The sequence below is a fragment of the Mirounga leonina genome, unplaced genomic scaffold (assembly GCF_011800145.1).
Source record: "Mirounga leonina isolate KUSES-001 unplaced genomic scaffold, KU_Mleo_1.0 Mir_168, whole genome shotgun sequence".
Taxonomy (NCBI): domain Eukaryota; kingdom Metazoa; phylum Chordata; class Mammalia; order Carnivora; family Phocidae; genus Mirounga; species Mirounga leonina.
The window spans coordinates 22,351,033-22,374,232 of NW_023270426.1; the positions used below are offsets into that span (position 1 = coordinate 22,351,033).

Genomic DNA, 23,200 nt, shown 5'->3' on the forward strand with positions numbered 1-23,200 from the left:
AAAAGCTTTGTAAGAAATGAATTCAAGGGACATTAGATACTCTAAGCCTTCCTTAATATAAAATGAAGTGTCATTCCTTAAGAGGTGTCTGGGTAACAAACCTGTTCTGGAAACAATAAAGGAAGGCTGGGCCCTGAGCTCAGAATAATCCATGGCATCTACAGTTCAAATTTATTACAGCAGACATTATAGTCATAGCATATTACCTCTTACTGAATACACATGCACAGGCCTGAAACCCTCCAAGAACACAACAAGAATGATTCTCTACTTTGTCTAAACAAGTGAAGGGTGAAAAGAACAGTTTGTTGGAGATAATAGAGGGGAGAGAAAATTAACTATGTCAAAAATATTGATTACAACCGACCAGCTTGAGGTGAGTTTATTCTTGTCCATATAGCCACAAAATAACACTCCTGAATGTCCGTGAAATTATCTGTTACTCCTGCCTCCTTGCTTTGCTTTAGTAAGGGTATAGCTAACTCCACAGGCTCTTTTGCCATCAATGGTTCACTGCAAAGTAAGATTCTTTTTGTCCCTTCTTTGATTCAACTCTAGTAAGTTCCTTTCTATTTGAAAGCTTTTGGAAGAGTCCTTAAAATGATGTTTTAGAAGACCATCCCCACAAAGGAAGAACAGCTTCACTTTTCAAATATTCCCTCTGACAGCACAGTCATGCTCAGTAAATCCAAGAATGATGATGTCATGCCTACCCAGTGCCCTGACCTTCCTAGGGTACACAGTGCCCCTACTGCCTGCAGAGGGTAGAACAGCACACTTTTCTCCCTTCCATGCTTCTCTAAGAAATCTCACTCCCAGCAGCATTAAAACTTTGTTCCTGTAAGCCTTGCCTTTGCTAAAGTGCTGTTAAAGGGATGTTTTTTAGAGGCGGGGAAAAGATCTGGGAAGAAGGCCAAGATCCATAGCCACTCTGAACAGAAGGGAAATAGAAATGCTTCTAACCGGCAAAAGACAATTTCTGTTGCTGCCAGGATTCTTCCGTCAGTCTACACCAAGTTGACTATAAACTGTCCCCAAGGAGCTGTTCCATCTATACAAACAAAAAACCAAGGTCCTTGGAAGAACAGACGTGCCATTCCTTACACAGAGGTAAGGCTTAACATGGGTCTAGTAATGGCTTAAAAGTAGCCAACTATGGTGTGACTGAAGACAGGTTGAGTGGAGAAACTCTGCGTGTGGGAGTATTGTTAGCAGATAGTGAGGCAGGGAGGAAAAAGGGAGCAGGCATCTCAGTAGAGGGAGTCTCGCCTTGGTTCCGAAGTTGTAGGATTTGCCGGAGCAAGGCCTTCCCTTCTTCCCGGGTCTGAAACAAAGTCAGGCAACTGTTTCAAAATATGTCCAAGGCTATTCTCAAAAAAAAGTTCTAAAATGCTGATGTGAAAGTTTCACGTATCAAGGCAGCCTTTCCACTTAGCTTCTCACCCATCTTCCACCCTCAGATCACAGTAAAGATCATAAGTTTGAGCCTAAAATCCAAACCCTTTAATAAAGAACTGCTACTCACATCGTTGAATGCACAACACTTTTGGGCACAAGTTGAAGCTTCATCCCACAGCTTGCACTTAAAATAGTACTGGGCCAAATAGCGGAAAGCAGTGCTCTCTTCTAGGTGCTCCACTATTTCCTAGAGAAGGAAAGCAGGAGTGACTGAGGTGGTCAGGATGAGATCAGCAACCCAATTCTCATGCTCATGACACATACCCCACAGGAATAGATATCTTGGATATATTTGATGTAACACTGGGCAGCTTGTTCTGACTCAGTCAATTGTTCATGAAGCCTACAAAATAAATTGGTCTGTAAGTACAATCGGATCTCAAAGAAAGCTAATGATAAAAAATAAAAGCACAAGATGCACAATACCAGAGAAGCCAACAGAAATAACAGCATTTCACTCCTTTCACTTACTTTGCCAGTTTCACCAGAGCCATTTTCTCCACATCTCCCACGGCATAAGCTCTCCAGTAACACTGTCAAAAAAATAAACTGGTCACTTTGACCATCGTCCCATGTACCATGACCTACCACATAAAGGCTAAAGTCCTACAAGCCGCCCAGAAGTGTGGACTTGCAGAATATAAAGCATTTTTACTAGACTGATATTCCCACTGATGATGTCAGCCCCGCTTTGCTTTTTAGCCTATGAGCCTATAAATACTTAAGACTTTTGTACGTAGATAGATCAGAATGAAGGACAATTAGAGCACAGAGAGCCCAACCCTTCATCCAAACTGCTGATTTCCACTCAAATTCTCCAGGACCCAAATGCAGGTACCTTTTTGGCTTCCACTAATTGATTCAGTTTCTCATAACATTCTCCTAAAGCAACCAGCATACGAGAATCATTGGGCCTAAGAAAAAAGAGGAACAGGCATCTGAGCAAAGACTTTAAAAAAAACTAAAGTCCTCCCTTGAGGAAACACCATCACCGACCACTATTTCAAATCTATACAGTGATTGATCTTTAATCCAATACTTCATATAATTATATTATTTTGTGTTCACAATTATACTATTAACCCAAAAGAATACACTACATAAAAACGACCAAAAAGCATATGGCACGTTTAAACCCAGGTCTCTAAGAATCAAAACCATTCAATCACTGAAGGTGATTCTTCAGTAGCTATCAAAAGGTAAAGAAAAGGGGTGCCTGGGTGGCTCAGTCGTTAAGCGTCTGCCTTCGGCTCAGGTCATGATCCCAGGGTCCTGGGATCAAGCCCCGCATCGGGCTCCCTGCTCCATGGGAAGCCTGCTTCTCCCTCTCCCTCTCCCCCTGCTTGTGTTCCCTCTCTCGCTGTGTCTCTCTCTGTCAAATAAATAAATAAAATCTTTAAAAATAAAAAAATTTTTAAAAAGGTAAAGAAAAGTATGAGCTCGTCTCATAACACATCATTAACCGGTCAGACTTACCGAAGCTGATGGGCCCGTCTATAATAATAAAGGCAATAAAATGGCATCTTAAGGATTTCATAGGTCTGTCCAAGCCCATACCAGGCTCTGTAGTCCCGTTTATTGACCTCGATGGCATGTCTAAGAAATGGAAGAGAGACTGGTAAGAGGGCAGAATCAAGGTTAGCGATTTGTAGGCTCAAGAGAGGCTCCTAACATCATAGTAATCCCCTCCACCTCACCCCTCAACTAGAACCTCACCTATAAGCCTGAATAGCAGCAGATGTGTTCTTCATTTCCATGTATTCATGTCCCATCAGTGTCCAGGCCCCAAGATACCGAGGATTCAATTTCAGGGCTCTCTGGAAATATAAGGCTGCTTTCTCATGCTGAGAACGCAAACTATAATAATTGCCTGATTGAAAAATAAAAAATATATATATGAATAACTGGACAGGTAAAAATGTAAGCCCACTAAAATAGCATTCCACAAAACAGGCATGAAACTATAACCCATTCCCCCAAGGTGTTTGAAGAAAAGCCAAATTGTACATAAAGGGAACATCATCATTCCCTTGGGAAATATAGTGCATCTATCACACATTCTGGTTTAAAAAAAAAAAAAAAAAGGTGTTCCCTAACACTTAAAGTTTTTCTTCAGTTTATTTCATCTGGATATAGCATTTACCCACATTTTCTTTTTTTTTCTCCATTTTTAAAATTTAAATTCAATTAGCCAACATATAATACATTATTAGTTTTGATGTAATGTTCATTGATTCTTTAGTTGTGTATAACACCCAGTGCTCATCACATCACGTGCCCCCCTTAATTATCCACATTTTCTTAACAAAGGGTAGGAAGGGACGCCTGGGTGGCTCAGTCAGTTAAACGTCTGCCTTTGGCTCAGGTCATGATCTTGGGGTCCTGGGATCAAGTCCCACATTGGGCTCCTTGCTCAGTGGGGAGCCTGCTTCTCCCTCTGCTTGCCGCTCCCCTCCACTGCTTGTGTGCTCTCTCTGACAAATAAATAAAATCTTTAAAAAAACCAAACAACAAAAAAAAGGTAGGAAATTTCTATAGTATGCTTTAGATTGGTAGTTTTCCAACTATATTCCTAGGTTTCTTTTTTTTTTTTTTAAGATTTTATTTATTTATTTGACAGAGAGACAGCAAGAGCAGAAACACAAGCAGGGGGAGTGGGAGAGGGAGAAGCAGGCTTCCCGCAGAGCAGGGAGCCCAATGCAGGGCTCAATCCTAGGACTCTGGGATCATGACCTGAGCCGAAGGCAGACGCTTAATGACTGAGCCATCCAGGCGCCCCTATTCCTAGGTTTCTAAAGAGGTACGTACCTCAAGGGATAAAAAGGCAGAGCTCTGAGCTCCTCTCTCCCACAAGAATCAAAGCAGGTCTACTAGCATCGGTCTTGAAAAGAACAAGTGAAAGTTTTTGGGATTCTGTAGAAGATTTTATTTGCAGAAAGGGTATAGAAGCCATTTGACTTATGTCAACTGGTAAACGGATAAACAAAATGTATATATCTAAACAATGGAATACTAGTCAACATTAAAAAGGAAAGAACTACTGATACATGCTACGACATGGGTAACTTCAGAAACAGCTAAGTGAAAGAAGCCAGACAATAAGACTAAATATTCCAAGATTCCATTTACATGAAAATTTCAAGAAAAGGCAAAATATAGAGTGAGAAGGCAAATCTGTGGCTGCTAGGGGATGCAAGGGGGACTGACTGCAAACACATTCAAGGGAACTTCCAAGGGTGCCAGAATATTCTAAACTGGATTTATGGCTATGGTTACACAACTCTATAAATTTATAAAAACTCATTGAACTGTAAACTTAAAGTTGGTAAATTTTATGGTATGTAAATTATACCTCAATAAGCTGTTTTTTTCAATAAAGCTATTTTTAGAAAAAGAATAAACTATTTTTTTAAAAAAAGAACAACTGAATAAAGGGGATTAAAAGATACAAATTTCCAGTTATAAAGTAAATAAGTCACAGAAAGCAAAGTACAGCATAGGGAATACAGTCAATAATACTGCAATTGTATGGTGACTACGCTTATCATGGTGAGTGTTCAGTAATATAGAGAACTGTCAAATCTCTGTGTTGTACACCTGAAACTAATATAACATTAAACTTAATAACTGGGATGCCTGGGTGGCTCAGTTGGTTAAGCGTCTGCCTTTGGCCCAGGTCATGGTCCCAGGGTCCTGGGATCGAGCCCCACATCAGGCTCCCTGCTCAGCAAGGAGCCTGCTTCTCCCTCTGCCTCTGCTGCTCCCCCTGCTCTGTGCGCTCTCGCTCTCTCTCTCTGGCAAATAAATAAATAAAATCTTTTTTTTTTTTTTAAGATTTATTTATTTATTTGACAGAGAAAGACACAGCGAGAGAGGGAACACAAACAGGGAGTGGGAGAGGGAGAAGCAGACTCCCCGCCGAGCAGGGAGCCCGATGCGGGACTCGATCCCGGGACTCCAGGATCATGACCTGAGCCGAAGGCAGTCGCTTAACCAACTGAGCCACCCAGGCGCCCAAATAAAATCTTTTAATAAATAAATAAATTAATTAATTAAACTTAATAATAATTTAAAAACCCCACAAATCCTGTTTCTAATGTAGCTATGAAGCAGAATGTTTCTAATAGTAAAAATGAAAAAATAACCTAAATAGTCATTAGCTGGGGAGTACGGAAAGGGAAGGAATGAAAGCTGTATGTATGAACATGGTACATTTCTAGGCCAAAATATTGATTCCCCACCCAGAAAAAGGGATATAGCCCTATATAAGCCCTAGGTGCTAAAGGAGTGAGGATGATGGAGATATTAAAGAAGCCGAAACAAGCCAAGTTTTGAGCAAAGATCAAGTAGATGAGATTTTTTTTTTAATCTCATTTGGAAGAGCTAAAATATAATGAATGGTTACAACATGCTGGGCAAGCTACATTGGTATAAATGGTTTCTAGGCATCAATTTATCTAATCCTCATGACAATTACCTGAGAGAAGGATCTACTATCCCTTTATTAATGAGAAAACTAGCATAGACAGGCTAAGTCCAAGGTCACACAGCTACTTGGTAGTACAACCAAGATTTAAACTTGAGTAGTCTGGTTCCAGATTCCAGACTTAACTATGCCATACTATAGTATATATGCTGTTACATATACATATACATATATATATATATATATATATATGTATACATATATATATACATACACATACATGCTGCCACTCAGAGATTGGAATTCCAGAAAAGACACAGAAGGAAACAATCAATTCATATCATGATATAAGAGCAGAAGCAAGGACTAAACAAACAGGAGATCCCTGACACCACTCTATTCATAAGAGCGTTCATTCTCTGAGGTCCTCAGTTTCTTTTCTTCTCTCCATTCTTCTTTCTCCTTTTTAATTCTTCTGAACTGGCTACAATGTGAAAGCTGAAGTATATTTTTTATCATAAACTAATATTCCTTATTTTTTATTTTTAAAGTAGGTGGGCTAAATTCAACAAACATTTATTGACCATATGTCAGGCGCTGTGCTGGGCATTTACAGATATGCCGAGAAAAAAAACAGTTCATTGAGGAGTTCACCTCAAGGGGCGCCTGGGTGGCTCAGTTGGTTAAGCATCTGCCCTCACCTCAGGTCATGATCCCTGGGGCCTGGGATCAAGCCCCCTTCCCCCTGCCACCCCCGTCAGGCTCCCTGCTCAGCAGGGAGTCTACTTCTCCCTCCCTCCCCCCAACCCCCCCAGTTATGCTTTCTCTTGCTATCTCTCTCTCTCAAATAAATAAAATCTAAAAAGAAAAAGTTCATCTCAAATGATTATTAAAAAAACAAACACCTCCTAAATCATTACTCTTCATATATATGTCTCCTTTGATTTTAATTGGCTCTAAGTCAAGAGGTGAAAAAAAGGATTGCTCCTTATCTCCCCGACCTCTGTTTCCTTTCTTCGTGTACAGGGCACTGTTACCCATCCAGTTACCCAGTCGTTAATTCCTGTTTGTTCTATTTCCTAAATATCTTCTAAGTCCAGCAGCCTCTCTCCATCCCTCCTGCTAGTACCTCAGTGTAGGCTCTCATCATCATCCCTAGACGGGATTATTCCAAGTCTCCTAGCTGGTCTCCCTGCTTCTAGTCTTGCCCTTTTTCTAATCCTCCCAGCACCCTGTCTCCAGTCATCATTTGAAAATGAAAATCTGGGGGCGCCTGGGTGGCTCAGTTGGTTAAGCAACTGCCTTCAGCTCAGGTCATGATCCCAGGGTCCTGGGATCAAGTCCCGCATCGGACTCCCTGCTCTGCGGGGAGCCTGCTTCTCCCTCTCCCACTCCCCCTGCTTGTGTTCCCTCTCTCGCTGTGTCTCTCTGTCAAATAAATAAATAAAATCTTTAAAAAAAAAAAAAGAAAATGAAAATCTGGGCGGCTGGGTGGCTCAGTCGTTAAGCGTCTGCCTTCGGCTCAGGTCATGATCCCAGGGTCCTGGGATCGAGCCCCACATCGGGCTCCCGGCTCGGCGGGGAGTCTGCTTCTCTCTCTGCCTGCCGCTTCCCCTGCTTGTGGTCTCTCTGGCAAATAAATAAATAAAATGTTGAAAAAAGGGCGCCTGGGTGGCTCAGTTGGTTAAGCGACTGCCTTCGGCTCAGGTCATGATCCTAGAGTCCCGGGATCGAGTCCCGCATCCGGCTCCCTGCTCGGCAGGGAGTCTGCTTCTCCCTCTGACCCTCCTCCCTCTCATGCTCTCTATCTCTCATTCTCTCTGTCTCAAATAAATAAATAAAATCTTTAAAAAAAAAAAATGTTGAAAAAAAATTTTTTTAGGGGCGCCTGGGTGGCTCAGTCGTTAAGCGTCTGCCTTCGGCTCGGGTCATGATCCCAGGGTCCGGGGATCGAGCCCCACATCAGGCTCCTTGCTCCGTGGAAAGCTTGCTTCTCCCTCTCCCACTCCCCCAGCCTGTGTTCCTGCTCTCGCTCTCTCTCTGTCAAATAAATAAAAATTTTTTTAAAATCTTAAAAAAAAAAAAAAAGATCTAGCCCCTTTTGAACATTCCCACCTCCCACACCGGAGCTACTTCAGGCACAACGCCTGTTTCATACTTCAGTGCCTCTGCAGTGCAATGCCCTTCCCAAGTCAATCCTTTTCCTCCCTTACTGAACTCTTTCACATCTGCCTAGCCTTCAAGGACCACCTTCTCAAGACTTCCCTAATCACAGGCTAGATTAGATATCTTTCCTATGTACCTTCTCAGCATCTTTGGTTTACCTCAATCCTAACACTCAACCCATTGCATTATAGTTATTTTCTTATTAGTCTTCCTCAATAGGCAATTAGGGTAGGTACTACAATACAAAGCACAGTGCCTGGCACTCAGAAGATGCTCAAAAGATGTTTTCTGAATAAAAGAGAGTTCTGCCCATAATAGACTTTATCTTTTTTTCATAATGCTGACAATGAATAGATCATTTATTACCACTCTCACCTATGTTCCAATATTACATTTTCCTATTACAATTTTTTTAATGCTTTTTTTCCCCATACTGAACAAAACAACTTCCTTAAGGGCTAGAAATAGTGAATTGATGGACTGAAATTCTTTTTTTTTTTTTTTTAAGATTTTATTTATTTATTTGAGAGAGAGAGAATGAGAGAGAGCACATGAGAGTGGGGAGGGTCAGAGGGAGAAGCAGACTCCCCGCCGAGCAGGGAGCCCGATGCGGAACTCGATCCAGGGACTCCAGGATCATGACCTGAGCTGAAGGCAGTCGCTTAACCAACTGAGCCACCCAGGCGCCCGATGGACTGAAATTCTATCAGTTCAATTCTATTGATTCTTAATAAGAACTTCCTGACCTAGAAAGATACGAATATATGATCTCAACGCTGTATCATCAAACACCCAGCAATAGACATCTCCCTTTCGTTTCCAGGGAACCTAGGCGTTCAGTCACAAACAACCAAGCTTACTTTTTTTTTTTTTTAGATTTTATTTATTTATTTGACAGAGAGAGACACAGCGAGAGAGGGAACACAAGCAGAGGAAGTGGGAGAGGGAGAAGCAGGCTTCCCGCAGAGCAGGGAGCCCGATGCGGGGCTCGATCCCAGGACCCAGGGATCATAACCTGAGCCAAAGGCAGACACTTAATGACAGAGCCCCCCAGGCGCCCCCCAAGCTTACTTTTATCCAAAAGTGGCCACTGATGTGTTGATGTCAACTGATGATCAGGTCACACTAGTGTGATGATCAGGGAGAGCTGCAGGCAGAGCAGGCAAAAGGAGAAGCAGAAGCCATTAAGGCCATGGTTCTCAACCACGGATGATTCTAACCCCAAGGGTTGGCAGTATCTGCATACATTTTTGGTTGTCACAACTGGGGAAAGGTTGCTGGCATCTAGTGAGTAGAAGAGGGGGATACCGCTAACACCCTACAATGCACAGGACAGCCTCCTACAAAAAAATTATCAGCCCAAAATGTCAATCGTGCAAAGACTGAAATACCATTATACAGAGAAACAGTGACCCTCATCTCTTTTCAGAGGTTTGAAAATCCTTATAAATTTTTTAATAATATTAAGGTTAAACTATACACACTTTTGAACCACCCTTCACTGTTAAGAAGATATTACACAGGGGCGCCTGGGTGGCTCAGTTGGTTAAGCGTCTGCCTTCGGCTCAGGTCATGATCTCAGGGTCCTGGGATCGAGTCCCGCATCGGGCTCTCTGCTCTGTGGAGAGCCTGTTTCTCCCTCTCCCCCCGCTCTTCTCTCTCTCTCTCTTTCTCTCTCTCTGTCAAATAAATAAATAAAATCTTTAAAAAAAAAAAAAAGAAGATATTACACAGAAACAGTTGCATAAATATGCAAAAATAAATGTACACATACAAAAATGGCTCCTGATTGGATGATGCACCTGGGGATATCCTTATTTCTTTTTTTTGTTTTGTTTTGTTTTTTTGTTTTTTAAAGATTTTATTTATTTATTTATTTGACAGAGAGATAGCGAGAGCAGGAACACAAGCAGGGGGAGTGGGAGAGGGAGAAGCAGGCTTCCTGCCAAGCAGGATGTGGGGCTCGATCCCATGACCCTGGGATCATGATCTGAGCCGAAGGCAGACACTTAATAACTGAGCCACCCAGGCATCCGGATGTCCTTATTTCTTGACAAGTCTTCTCCCACTTCCCAGTGATTCCTTGTAATTAGAATATTGTTAAGGCTAGATCTCAAACCAAAAAAAAGGGCTTCTTTGGGGTGCTTCAGTGGCTCAGTCGGTTAAGCATCTGCCTTCGGCTCAGGTCATGCTCCCAAGGTCCTGGGGTCGAGCCCCATGTCAGGCTCCCTGCTCAGCAGGTGTCTGCTTCTCCCTCTCCCTCTGCCCCTCCCCCTGCTCATGCTCTCTCTCTCCCCTCCTCTCTCTCAAATAAATAAATAAATAAAAATCTTTAAAAAGGGGCGCCTAGGTGGCTCAGTCATTAAGCATCTGCCTTCGGCTCAGGTCATGATCCCAGGGTCCTGGAATGGAGCCCTGCATTGGGCTCCCTGCTCAGCCAGGAGCCTGCTTCTCCCTCTCCACTCACCCTGCTTGTGTTCCCTTTCTCGCTGTCTCTCTCTCTCTCTCTCTCTCTGTCAAATAAATAAATAAATAATCTTAAAAATAAAATAAATTTTTTTAAATCTTAAAAAAGGGGGTTGCTTCTTGATGGTTTCATCCTCATAGTCGTATTTATCCTAGAAGCCACCTCTATTGAGGTATAATCGCAAACAAAGGCTTTAGCCAAGCATACCTCCTGGTAAAGGAGCCTCAAAGCTCACTGTGGGACATTCCCTGGCTGTAAGGACTTCACATCGGGTCCAGAATGTCTTAGAGACCAAAAGCCACCAATGGATGATGGGAAACTGACTTGTTTTTAAAAGATTTTATTTATTTATCAGAGAGAGAGAACGCACAAGCAGGGAGAGCTGCAGGCAGAGCAGGCAAAGGGAGAAGCAGGCTCCCCACTGAGCAAGGAGCCCGAAGTGGGACTCGATCCCAGGACCCTGGGATCATGACCTGGGCCAAAGGCAGATGCTTAACCGACTGAGCCACCCACGCGTCCCAAGGGAAACTGACTTATTAAACACCAGGCAATGCTTACAGATATGCCTGAAATAATACTTAAAATGTGTCAAACTTTAAACCCAGCTACCCTTATGCCTGGACCTGACCATCGTAACTTCTATAGAGCGTAACTGTTCAGAGGTCATGATCTTGCTTATTGGAGTCAACCAGATTTAAAAGATTCCCCTATCAAAAACGCAGAAGACAACTAGTTTACCAATGGCAGCTGTTTCATGAAAAAGGGGTAAGAAAAGCTGGGTGTGCTTTAGTCAGTCTAACTCAGACTGTTGAGGACAAAGCCTTGCCAGCAAACACGTCTGCCCCCAAAGCAGAATTAATAGCGCCCACCTGTGCTTTGCAATTGGCAAAAGTCTTAAAAATATTTATACTGACTCCAAATATGCCTTCCTCGTCCGATATGCCCATGGAGCAATTTAAAGAAAAGGGGATTATTATCAAGCCATAACTCCCCAATCAAATGGGCCTGAAATTCACACAAATTCAAAGGATGACCCTCCAAAACTGAATAGCCCTTAATATCCTGACTGCAGTGCAAGAAGGCCCAGTATTTGATGGCTGAGACCCAATGGCTAAGTGACTCTAACTTGTGTCCATGGCTCCCCCAAGCTGGATAGGCCGCTGTACTCCGGGTTTTGCCTGGATGCACGGACACATTGTTAAAACCATTACCATTATTAAACCCAGCTAACCTTCCAAATTTAAAATAATGGTGGACATGTTTTGTGTCTCATTGGTATGACCACCTGGCATCCATCTTTGTTCCCTCTTTAAGATTGGAGGATGGGGCGCCTGGGTGGCTCAGTCGTTAAGCGTCTGCCTGCGGCTCAGGTCATGATCTCAGGGTCCTGGGACCGAGCTCCACATCGGGCTCCCTGCTCGTCAGGAAGCCTGCTTCTCCCTCTCCCATTCCCCCTGCTTGTGTTCCTGCTCTCGCTATCTCTCTGTCAAATAAATAAATAAAATCTTTAAAAAAAAAAAAAAGATTGGAGGATGTTGTTTGACACAAAGAAGCTCTTAATAAGTACATGGTCAAATCCTTATATTACAATCAAAGTAACATTTCTCTATTAAATACTAAAGTAATACAAATGTGTAAAGCAGCTTTACAAAACAGAATGACATTAGGTGCTTTAACTGTTGCACAAGGCAGAACTTGCTCTATCATAAAAACGGAATGCTGTGCATACATTCCAGATTATCACAAAAATATTTCTGGGTTTTTAACTGACACGAATACTCAAATTGGCGTTTTAAATGATCTCTTTCCTTTAGTGACTGCTTTAAACTCCTGGACTGGAAGAAAATTATGGTCAACTATTAAGGATCTCTTTATTGGACTTCTCATTCTTATAGCCATACTAATCTTAATGCATTATCTTTTTCAGTATCTCTCTGCTTGGTGCTGAGACTCTGTCCCTACAATGACTTCACATCGACAGATGATCCCTCCTACTCAAAGAGATTCATATATGTTGACCGTGTTGGATTCAGCTGCCTCCCCTTTAATAACTCCCCTATATGTTCCCCAACTGACCAATGTTGACCTAGGTAGGGGCATCCCTACACCCCTACTCGGCAGGAAGAAGTTACAGAAGATGAGCCCTTCCACCTTCAACAACCTTAAAGATTTAAGGGTCAAAATTGTTCAGGGGCAAAATGATGAGGGAGCAGAAGGCAAGCTGAAGACAAAGCATAAGCTGACAGCCTACAACCTCCCCCTACCCCCTCACTCCCAGGTGGGACTTGTGTGACTTTCTTCCAGGAATCTCCCAACTATCTTAACGTTAATACCTTGCTAGAGGGGAAAACAACCTTAACTTGACAATGACAAGGCCTCCAGTATCTTGTAGGTCCGTCCTCTTTAGCATATGAAAGTCCTTTTGAAACCTCCCTTTTCCTTCCCCCAACTCCAAGTGTATAATCACCACTCCTCAAGACCCCAGTGCAGCAGCTCTTTCTGCCCACGGGTCCTGTACGGGTTCTTTAATAAAACCATCATTTTGCATGCGCACGCACACACACACACACAAAATGGTTCCTGAAACTGTTTTTATATTAACAAACAGTGGCCACAACTTAAATAGAAAATTATTACATAAAAATGATGGCACATCTATGTAATAAAATACTAAATAGCCATCAAAATAATACAAATCTGGATGTACTAAATAAAAAGAAAAGATACACTGTTAAGTTAAAAAAAAAAAAAGAAGAAATTACAAATCATTGTGTGTAATGATTTGTTTTTGCAAGCAAATTATACACACACATGCACCCACACACACATTTTTAGTATTCACACAGAAAAATATTCTGGAGTCATGCTCACTGAACAATCTTGGGAGTGGGATTATACCCAGTTTTTACATTCTATAGTATATGATTTTGTTATCCTTGATGCTTTTATACTATTATTTTTACATGTGCATTACTTACAATAAAAATAAATCTTAAAAGAAAAAAAAAGTGGGCGCCTGGGTGGCTCAGTCGGTTAAGCGTCTGCCTTCAGCTCAGGTCATGATCTCAGGGTCCTGGGATCGAGCCCCGCATTGGGCTCCCTGCTCTGCGGGGAGCCTGCTTCTCCCTCTCCCACTCCCCCTGCTTGTGTTCCCTCTCTTGCTGTATCTCTCTCTGTTAAATAAATAAATAAAATCTTTAAAAAAAAAAAAAAGAAGAAGAAGAAAGTAGTGACTCTTACCAATTACACAGCATGTTTCTACACGATATTTATCTATCTCACAGAGGTTGTGAGCCAGATAACTCAACTCAGACTTCATGCTCTGGAAGAAAAGAGAAAGACAATCTAAGCATGAATGAGGAATATCCCGACCTATTTTTCTTATAGCTAACGCAACTCAGTGACAATCCAACCCAGGAGATTAAAGCACAAAAGAGCCTGACCAAGTCTAAGAAAAAAGAAGCAGCTCACCCTCACATAAAGAAGGTTGGAGAATGTGTCCATATTTTCAATCCTGTAAGGATCTTGTTTCCTTAGCTCATTAAAAATAGAAAGGGCTTTGTCAATATCTGTAGAAAGAAGATAAGAAAGTTTAAAAAACAACACAGTGCTACCTTCAGGATTTGATGGTATTTCATTATCCTTATTCACTCACCTCTGATATTGTGATAGGCAACTGCAATTTGGGAAACAATATATGAGCTCTTAGAGAAGCCCACATCAATGAGATTCTGATACTTTTGCAGGGCCTCCTCTATCAACTGCAACTCTGTGTATATATGAGCCAGAAAAAACTCTTTCATCCAGGTGTCTGGCAAAGACAGGAACTTCAGCTGGCAGCAGGAGAGAGAGGGACACACTTAATATACTTTGACCTCTCTTCCAAATGAACATCAAGGAACTATCTTTATTGTCTAAAGAAATTTATCACCAAAACTTTATGAGAGCGCCTAACAATGAACACAGGGCAATTCAATTAAGTGAAGAGGACTCACAAACATAGTAGGGAGGAATGACCTAGTTGAGGAAGACTTCAAAGAAAAGATAGGATTTCAGGTGAGTCTTAGAGGATGGGTAGAACTTGGAAAGAAAAAAGAGAGAGGAAGAGTAAAAAAGAACGTTCTAGGCAGGGCAACAACATAAAGACAGGCAAAACAATCCTGATGAGTGTGCGTGAATTGGATGAGGAAGCTAGCTTAGTTTAAGGGGAGGCTATGTGCTCAAAAGTAGTGAAAAAATAAGACTGAACTGGTAGGGCAGGTCCTATGGTGCAATAGGAAGTGGGATACAATAGGAAACCACTACAATTTTTGGCAAGAGAATGACACAATGACATGGGTGTTTTAAGAGTAAGTTTGAAAACAGTATACACAATGGCTTGGGAAGGGGAGTGTATAAATGGAAAAGCTAGATAGAAAAGCAGCTATTAATTATAAGTAATCCAAATCTAAGTTGAAAACCAAGATGGCAAAGAAAACCAAGAGAAAGAGATGCATACAAGAAGGAAACCAGGGGAAGGTCTGGCAACTGACTAGAAGAAAGGAGATTAAGAGGAAGAACAAATGTGACTGTGCAGCATTAAGACTGGGTGTCTTGAGAAACAGTGATGCTGTCAAGAGAGTCTCTCAAGCTGGGAGGAAGAAAGAGAATTTGTCAGGCAAGATCAGAAACTTGGTTTTGCATATATTGAGTTCAGAGATAAATTTTCAATGAAAGTCTAGTAGGCAGTTAGAGATAATGAATAGGAATAAACCAAAGTAAGATTTCAGACACAGATTTAGCAGCACATATCATTATTGGGGGACATCAACCAGCCTTTGGCTCTTTAAAGCCAACAAAATGAAGTATATAATCAATTCCATTAACTACTGAAGAATGGCAAAATAAACTCTATAGACAATGTCCTCTAACAATGACTAATAAAATGATGGCAGTTTACATTATTTCATTAATTAACAAATCTATAAATCTTTAGAGTCCTAGGAAAGCTCAGAAGAGACCTTAAAAATGTTTTTAATACAATCCTTGATATCAGAGAAACCTGTCCTATGGCATCTTTGGAATAAGGAAACAAAGTACACTAACATTTAGTGTATACAACAAGTTACAGTAAAACTTGAATGTGAAAACATGAAATAAAGAGAAGATACTCTAATATAACTACACCCAAATCCAACAGCAACTACCAGCCAAAAGCCAGACATTAGACTTTCAAATGAAGACTGAAATTCCAATAGTGAAAGAGATTAGAGAAGGAGCAAAGACCTAGCTACAAGCAAAGGTTTAGCAAACCTCTCTCCTCCGATCCCATTACAGAATTACATAAGACTTGGAGCAGAGGGTCTTTCACATAAATTTCTCAATTTACCATCTCTTTGTCTGTAATCAAGTTACAGAGTTCTAGCCAGGCTCCCCAATGCAAAGGCAAAACATGAGTAGCCTCCACAAACACATCAATGGCCTCTTTCACCAGGTCCAGTTTTCGAAGCACCACACCGTATCTAGGAAGGTAAGAAACAATTACAGGAGAAATTAATGTTTCATAACACCTCCCTTCTACTCAGAAGAAAATGTTATAGAAAAATCCAAATTACTCTAACACTTACAGATAAAGGCCAAATCCATCAAGTTCCCGAGCCTGGTGTTTTTTGCTGAGTTCCACTCTCAATTCTCTAAGTGCCTCATTTTTCACTTGTCCTTTCTCCAGGGGACCTAGGAAACAAAATCTCAGCTCTAAGGAAAGACTGCTAATGGTCATTTCGTAGACCTAGACGTTCCTTTTGAGCATCAACCAAAGTTACAACTGGAACTTAGAGCAAATGCTGAGAAGTGGACAACATCTTACACAATCCATTTACTTTTTCCAGAAATTACAACTGATAACTGGTCTGCAGTCATATTTTGTTAGGCTCAAAGAGGTTTTTTGTTTGTTTATTTGTTTGTTTTTTAAAGATTTTATTTATTTATTTGACAGAGAGAGGCACAGCGAGAGAGGGAACACAAGCAGAGGGAGTGGGAGAGGGAGAAGCAGGCTCCCCACAGAGCAGGGAGCCTGATGCGGGGCTCGATCCCAGGAGCCTGGGATCATGACCTGAGCTGAAGGCAGACGCTTAACGACTGAGCCACCCAGGTGCCCGTTTGTTTGTTTGAAGATTTATTTATTTATTTTAGACAGAGAGAGATAGAGTGTAAGTGGGGGGGCGGGGAAGGAGAGAGAGAAAGAGAGAGAATCTCAAGCAGATTCCCAGCTGAGCGTGGGGCTCAACCTCAGGACCCTGAGATCATGATCTGAGACGAAATCAAGAGTCAAACACCCAATGAACTGAGCCACCCGGGCGCCCCAGGCCCGCGGAGGTTTTTAAAAATTTGAAATAGTTATCAATGTTTAAAAATCACAAGCCTCAACTAAAAACCTGAATTTCCAGCTTCAGGTTCCAAAGAATGGGGTAGGGCCAAGGGAAGAAAGCCTTGACAACCCTAGGCCCACATTTCCTCAAGGCAGCCCTCAGCCAGAGGTATGTAACAAGCAGGAAATTGTGCTCTCTCATTTTTAACAGTCCTCCTAGGTCCACTTCACACATTTATATTACCTGCCTGGCTCATATAGGCATTTGAGTGTGCAACCCCTGCTTTAGTCCAAAAGATAAGGGAAAGAAATTCATACCTAGGCTATCAACTGTTTCATCGTCCTTCTTCTTTTCTCCAGACTGTAAGAGAAAATCAACAAAAAGGTCTTACCTCAGTTTATTTTGAAACTCATTCTAAAACTAGCAACCTGATTCCAGCTAAAGGGCCCAAGTCCAACCAAATGGCAAATACTACTAGTCACTACTCTTATTTTTTATTTATTAAAGATTTATTTATTTATTTTAGAGAGAGACAGAGACAGAAGGAGAGACAGAGAGAGAGCAGGGGGGAGGAGCAGAGGGAGAGTCCTAAGCAGACTCTGAGCTGAGTGGGGAGCCCAACATGGGGCTGGATCCTACAACCATGAGATCAAACCAGAGCGGAAACCAAGAGTCAAAGGCTCAACCAACTGCATCACACTAGTGCCCCACAGTCACTACTTTTAAACAACAATTCAAGGGCTCCCAATGGTCAAATCTGGAATAATCTGAGCACCAAACTAATTAAGTACAGTACTAAATTATAAATGATTAAAAAAATATAGGAATCTTTGATATTAAACAAATAAATGGAGAAGGGGAGGGAAAGCTCACATATAGTAGAATGCCAAGTGGCAAGTAGTAAATGTGGAGAAAACACTGGCATGGAAAATCATCATTTTGCAACATCATAGTAAAGAATACTTCAGGCAAGAATGAACAATGACTATTTAGGTTATTGACATTTTATGGCTATCACAAAAAATACTTTAACATCCCTATTCATATATCCTTGTGCATATATTGAAGTATTTCTACTGGACAAGTTAAGTTTTTTAAAGTAGAATTATCTGGTCACAGTATTTCAAATGGACATAATCTGCCAAAATTGACTTCTAAAACGTCTTTACCAACTTTTACTACTAAAATAGGGAGTCTACTGCCTCACACCTTTGTCAATAATGATTATTATCAGGGCACATGGCTGGCTCAGTCAGAAGAGCACGCGACTTGTGATCTTGGACTCGTGAGTTATAAATAAAACTTAAAAAAATATATTGTCAATTTTTTTTAAAGATTTTATTTTTTTTAAGTAATCTCTACACCCAGTGTGGGGCTCAAACTCATGACCCCAAGAGATCAAAAAGTCCCATACTCCACGGACTGAGCCAGCCAGGCGCCCTTATCAATAGTTTTAATATTTTCTTTTATACTGTCACTTTTTAACTTTATTTATGATAGCTTCTTTATTACTGTTAAGTATTTATAAAGTACAGTTAACAAGTAGACTACTGCTAAACTATTTAAAAGATTAAAATTTGGGGTGCCTGGGTGGCTCAGTCGTTAAGTGTCTGCCTTCAGCTCAGGTCATGATCCCAGAGTCCTGGGATCGAGCCCGCATTGGGCTCCCTGCTCAGTGGGGAGCCTGCTTCTCCCTCTCCCACTCCCCCTGCTTGAATTCCCTCTCTCGCTGTGTATCTCTATCAAATAAATAAAATCTTTTTAAAAAATAAATAAACAAAAGATTAAAATTTTCCCCCTTGGTATTAAATATGGATGCTTCACTGAAGGCAGAATGACATCTTAAAATGGCCCTCACCAGATATCTGGAATACATGTATAGGAAATAGGCTTTCTTGCTATTGCAGCCATGCAGGAAATGTGCTGCTCGATCATACTCTTTAACATCAAAGTAGGCTTTGGCCAGGGTGTAAGCATCCATATCCTGGGCATCCTCCTAGAAGAGAGACAAATATGTTAAGTGTTAGAGAATCAGACAATAAAAATTCAAATTCAAGAAGCATATTCATTAAAAAAAAAAAAAAAAGAAGATATTCATTAACTTCAAGATGTAAGAAAAAGTATTTTCTTCCTCCCCAAAACCTAGCATATATATTTACATATACATATATATGTAAATTACTTTTGTATATTATTTTATTATAAACTAAGGTTATGAAAAAAAAATTTTTTAAGATTTTATTTATTTATTTGAGAGAGAGAGAATGAGAGAGAACACATGAGAGGGGGGAGGGTCAGAGGGAGAAGCAGACTCCCTGCCAAGCAGGGAGCCCGATGTGGGACTCGATCCAGGGACTCCAGGATCATGACCTGAGCCGAAGGCAGTCGCTTAACCAACTGAGCCACCCAGGTGCCCAGTTATGAAAATTTTTTTAAAGATTTTATTTATTTGATAGAGACAGAGAGAGAAGGAGAGAGAGAAAGAGAGAGAGAGAGCAAGGGGAGGGGCAGAGGGAGAGTGAGAAGCAGGCTCCCCGCTGAGCAGAGAGCCTGATGTGGGGCTCAGTCCCAGGACCCTGAGATCATGACCTAAGCCGAAGGCAGATGCTTAACCGACTGAGCCACCCAAGTGCCCCCCAAGGTTATGGAAATTTTTTTCAAAATAAAAAGTTGGGAAAAAAAACAAAAATTTAGGGCGCCTGGGTGGCTCAGTTGGTTAGGCGACTGTCTTCGGCTCAGGTCATGATCCTGGAGTCCCTGGATCGAGTCCCGCATCGGGCTTCCTGCTCGGCAGGGAGTCTGCTTCGTCCTCAGACCCTATCCCCTCTCAGGTGTTCTCTCTCTCTCATTCTCTCTCTCTCAAATAAATAAATAAAATCTTTAAAAAATATAAAATAAAATAAAATAAATAAAATAAATAAAAATTTAAAAAACTAAACCAAGACACTTAGAAACGTGTACTGTTTCTTTAAATGCTGTGGGAAGTTGTATAGGCTTTAGTGTTAGGGACCTGGATTCAAATTCTGATTCCTTGATTTCCTGGTTTCATGACATTAATAGGGAAGTTACTTAGTTTCTCTGAGAATTCCCTTCTTCATCAGTAAAATGGAGCAAGTAGTACAGATTTGAGGAGGAAAAAGTGGAAAAGTAATGGAAAATGTCTAGCATTAATATCTGCCATTTGCTTCTTCTAGGCTTTCAAATATGTACAAAAATGCAATATACTGGGATGCTTGGGTGGCTCAGTTGGTTTAAGCATCTGCCTTCAGCTCAGGTCATGATCTCAGGGTCCTGGGATAGAGTCCCCCATCAGGCTCCTTGCTCAGCGGGGAGTCTGCTTCTCACTCTGCCTGCCCCCCCGCTCATGCTCTCTCTGACAAATAAATGAATAAAATCTTTTAAAAATGCAATATATTGTGCAATTACTTATATTTTTTATACTTCAAAAAGTTCTGACGTGTTAGTATTGCAAAAGGCATAGAACACAGACATAATTCTGGATATAAATAAAAGAGATGATGCATATTTAAGTTAAAAAAGAATATAATCCCCCCAAATTCTAGGGGTAGGTTGATTAAAACTTTATTTTTTAAGAATTTTTTTTTTTTTAAAGATTTTATTTATTTGACAGAGAGAGACACAGTCAGAGAGGGAGCACAAGCAGGGGGAATAGGAGAGTGAGAAGCAGACCTCCCACCTAGCAGGGAGTCCAAGGAAGGGCTCAATCCCAGGACCCCGGGACCATGATCCGAGCTGAAGGTAGACGCCCAACGACTGACCCACCCAGGTGCCCCATGATTAAAACTTTAATAAATTTATTCTCCTTATCCTTCTCGCTGCAAATATTACCAGAACAAAATTGGAATCAAAACATATTCAGTGTTTTCTTCATTGGAACAAGTCCTAAATGTGTCCATTCAGCTTAGGAGTCTACCGGCCTTTTTCACATCCACTCACCATTTTCTTATTTCCTTCCCCACCCCTTCTCATCTCCATTATACCTTTTGGAGTAGGAAATATTCACTGTTTTTAAGTGTGTGTGCGCGCGTGGGGGGGGGGGCGGACGGAGGAGGGTCAAGAAATGGCATCTTCAGGAAAAACAAAATGGATTATGATGAAAACCATTCAGACTACACAGACTATGTAAAAATACCTGCTATATAGATCATACATAAAATATATTCATATCTAATTTTCTCAATATCCCCTTAAAGTAGATACTATTAATATCTGCATTTCACAAATGAAAAAACTATGGCTCAGGATATTATGTAAGTTGCCAAAAGTCACTAGTGTAGCTGAGATTTGAACGCAGAACTATCTGAATCCAAAGCCAGTTTCGCACTGTTGTTAAAATCTTTGATTCTTCTCGGGACTCCTGGGTGGCTCAGGCGGTTGAGCCTCTGCTTTCAGCTCAGGTCATGATCCCAGGGTCCTGGGATGGAGTCCCGCATCGCATCGGGCTCCTTGCTCAGCGGGGAGTCTGCTTCTCCCTCTCTCTGCCGCTACCCCTGCCTGTGCTCTCTCTCTCTGACAAATAAATAAATAAAATCTATAAAAAAGGGGGGGCGTCTGGGGGGCTCAGTCGTTAAGCGTCTGCCTTCGGCTCAGGTCCTAATCCCAGCGTCCTCGGATCGAGCCCCACATCCGGCTCCCTGCTCGGCGGGAAGCCTGCTTCTCCCTCTCCCACTCCCCCTGCTTGTGTTCCCCTCTCTCACTGTGTCTCTCTCTGTCACATAAATAAAAAAAAAATCTAAAAAAAAAAAACCACAACCATTTTGTTCCAAGGGTCATGCTGGTTCTTGGCTCAGGAATGATATATATATTTGTTCTTTCTGAAATTGCTTTTCCTTTGGGGGATTATTAGAATTTCACAATAGGGGTGAGGACATTTGGGAACCAAAGTGATGCTCTAATTCAATGTTTCCCAAAGGGTGGCAGATGTGTATGGTACTCAGGACGGTTTCAGGGATTATACAGATGAGTAAAATTAAAAATAAGTATTTGTGGGGCGCCTGGGTGGCTCAGTCATTAAGCGTCTGCCTTCGGCTCAGGTCATGATCCCAGCGTCCTCGGATCGAGCCCCACATCCGGCTCCCTGCTCAGCGGGAAGCCTGCTTCTCCCTCTCCCACTCCCCCTGCTTGTGTTCCCTCTCTCGCTGTCTGTCAAATAAATAAAATCTTAAAAAAAAAAAAAAACTTTGATTCTTCTCATCGTTAAGGACATTGTCTGGGCTACAAAACCTTAAAAGGTTGAAATCTTAAGCAAGGACTGTTTACTAATTCTCTCCAGCTTAAGTAAAGCACCACCAAATCTTTACAAAGATCAACAAAACCGCACCGATAAAATCGCTTAAAACATTCAGCTCTTTAAATGCTTGAATTCCCTCCACAAACATTCCTGATAAGCAGGAGGCTCCCATCCAGCGACAGGGTACTCGGTAACTCTTCGGGTTGATGAGGAGCGCTGGCAGTGATGGAAGTCCTTACCTCTGTAATAGGCGGCGGCGGCTGCAGCTCGGCCAGAGGCAAGGCGGGGAGGGAGAAGGCCAACTCCGCGGACCTGGAACAGCCAAACTGAATTAGCTCCAAAGCCCCAAAGGCCAAGGATCCAAGTCTAGTCCCTTCCGACCCCGACTCTCACCATTTGCTACTGTGCAGTAGGCCCCGCTCCCGAGTAAGGCCTGCGATGAGTAGCAGCTGCTTCTTAATTTCTCGCAAATTTGAGAAATCGCTGGTCGCTGACAGGACCGGCACCACCGCAGCAGTCACAGCCACCGGGACTACAGAGGGACTCGCAGCCATTTTCCTGTCTCGCCACTCCAACCAATCACCAGCGATAATGCTAGCGGTCCGTCCGCACCAAAAAAGTCAGCCAGTTATTGGTAGGTTTCTGCTCCAGGATATCCAATCAGAGGTGCTACTTCTCGCAACGTCACCATGAGGCCGGGAAAGAAGAGACAATCCCATCTCCGATTGGTCAAGAGCTACTGGGGCGGGAAAGTTAGAACTAGAGAGGGTGTAGGGGAAAAAAAAAAAAAAAGGCATCGTCTCTGGGCGGGGCAAAGAAGGACGAGCAACTAGAATAGGTGGATTGGGAAACTGGGGCTGGGAGTAGGGGCAAGAAAGGGTGCAGACGGGAAAATGCCCTGCACTTTAGCGGTGATGTGGTTGGACGAGAGAGTGTTGTCTGTGGGCAGATTCTGTGCTCCTGGACGGCGAAATGATGTACGTGTCTAGCAAGGTTGCCCGCTGTCCTCTGGATTTTTCCTTGAGTAGGAGGCTGTATGGCCACAGATGGAGAATCCTTCCTCTTTATCCACCCCAGAGAGGATA

General features: G+C 42.0%; 1 protein-coding gene across 1 annotated transcript; it reads right to left on the reverse strand.

Annotated features, from left to right (window-relative positions):
- Positions 1–366: 366 nt before the first annotated feature.
- Positions 367–22,690, reverse strand: CDC23 (cell division cycle 23). The gene is made up of 16 exons (XM_035014220.1): positions 22,509–22,690; positions 22,355–22,427; positions 18,723–18,860; positions 17,182–17,224; positions 16,124–16,229; positions 15,886–16,018; positions 14,173–14,350; positions 13,989–14,086; positions 13,758–13,839; positions 3,175–3,328; positions 2,935–3,054; positions 2,297–2,372; positions 1,930–1,991; positions 1,723–1,801; positions 1,526–1,645; positions 367–1,324 (listed from the first exon to the last, which is right to left on the reverse strand). Exons 1-16 carry the CDS (start codon positions 22,667–22,669, stop codon positions 1,154–1,156), a joined length of 1,794 nt encoding a protein of 597 aa, XP_034870111.1. The 5' UTR covers positions 22,670–22,690; the 3' UTR covers positions 367–1,153.
- Positions 22,691–23,200: the final 510 nt, after the last annotated feature.

Bases quoted from the DNA above. Each gene is read 5' to 3' on its own strand.
- CDC23 (XM_035014220.1), bottom strand. From the start codon at position 22,669: ATGGCTGCGAGTCCCTCTGTAGTCCCGGTGGCTGTGACTGCTGCGGTG. The intron at 17,225-18,722 runs GTGAGGGCCATT...TTTCTCTTACAG, and splicing joins ACATGTATTCCAGATATCTG to TCTGGAGAAAAGAAGAAGGA. The intron at 14,351-15,885 runs GTAAATTGAGAA...TCCTGCTGCCAG, and splicing joins TGATTACAGACAAAGAGATG to CTGAAGTTCCTGTCTTTGCC.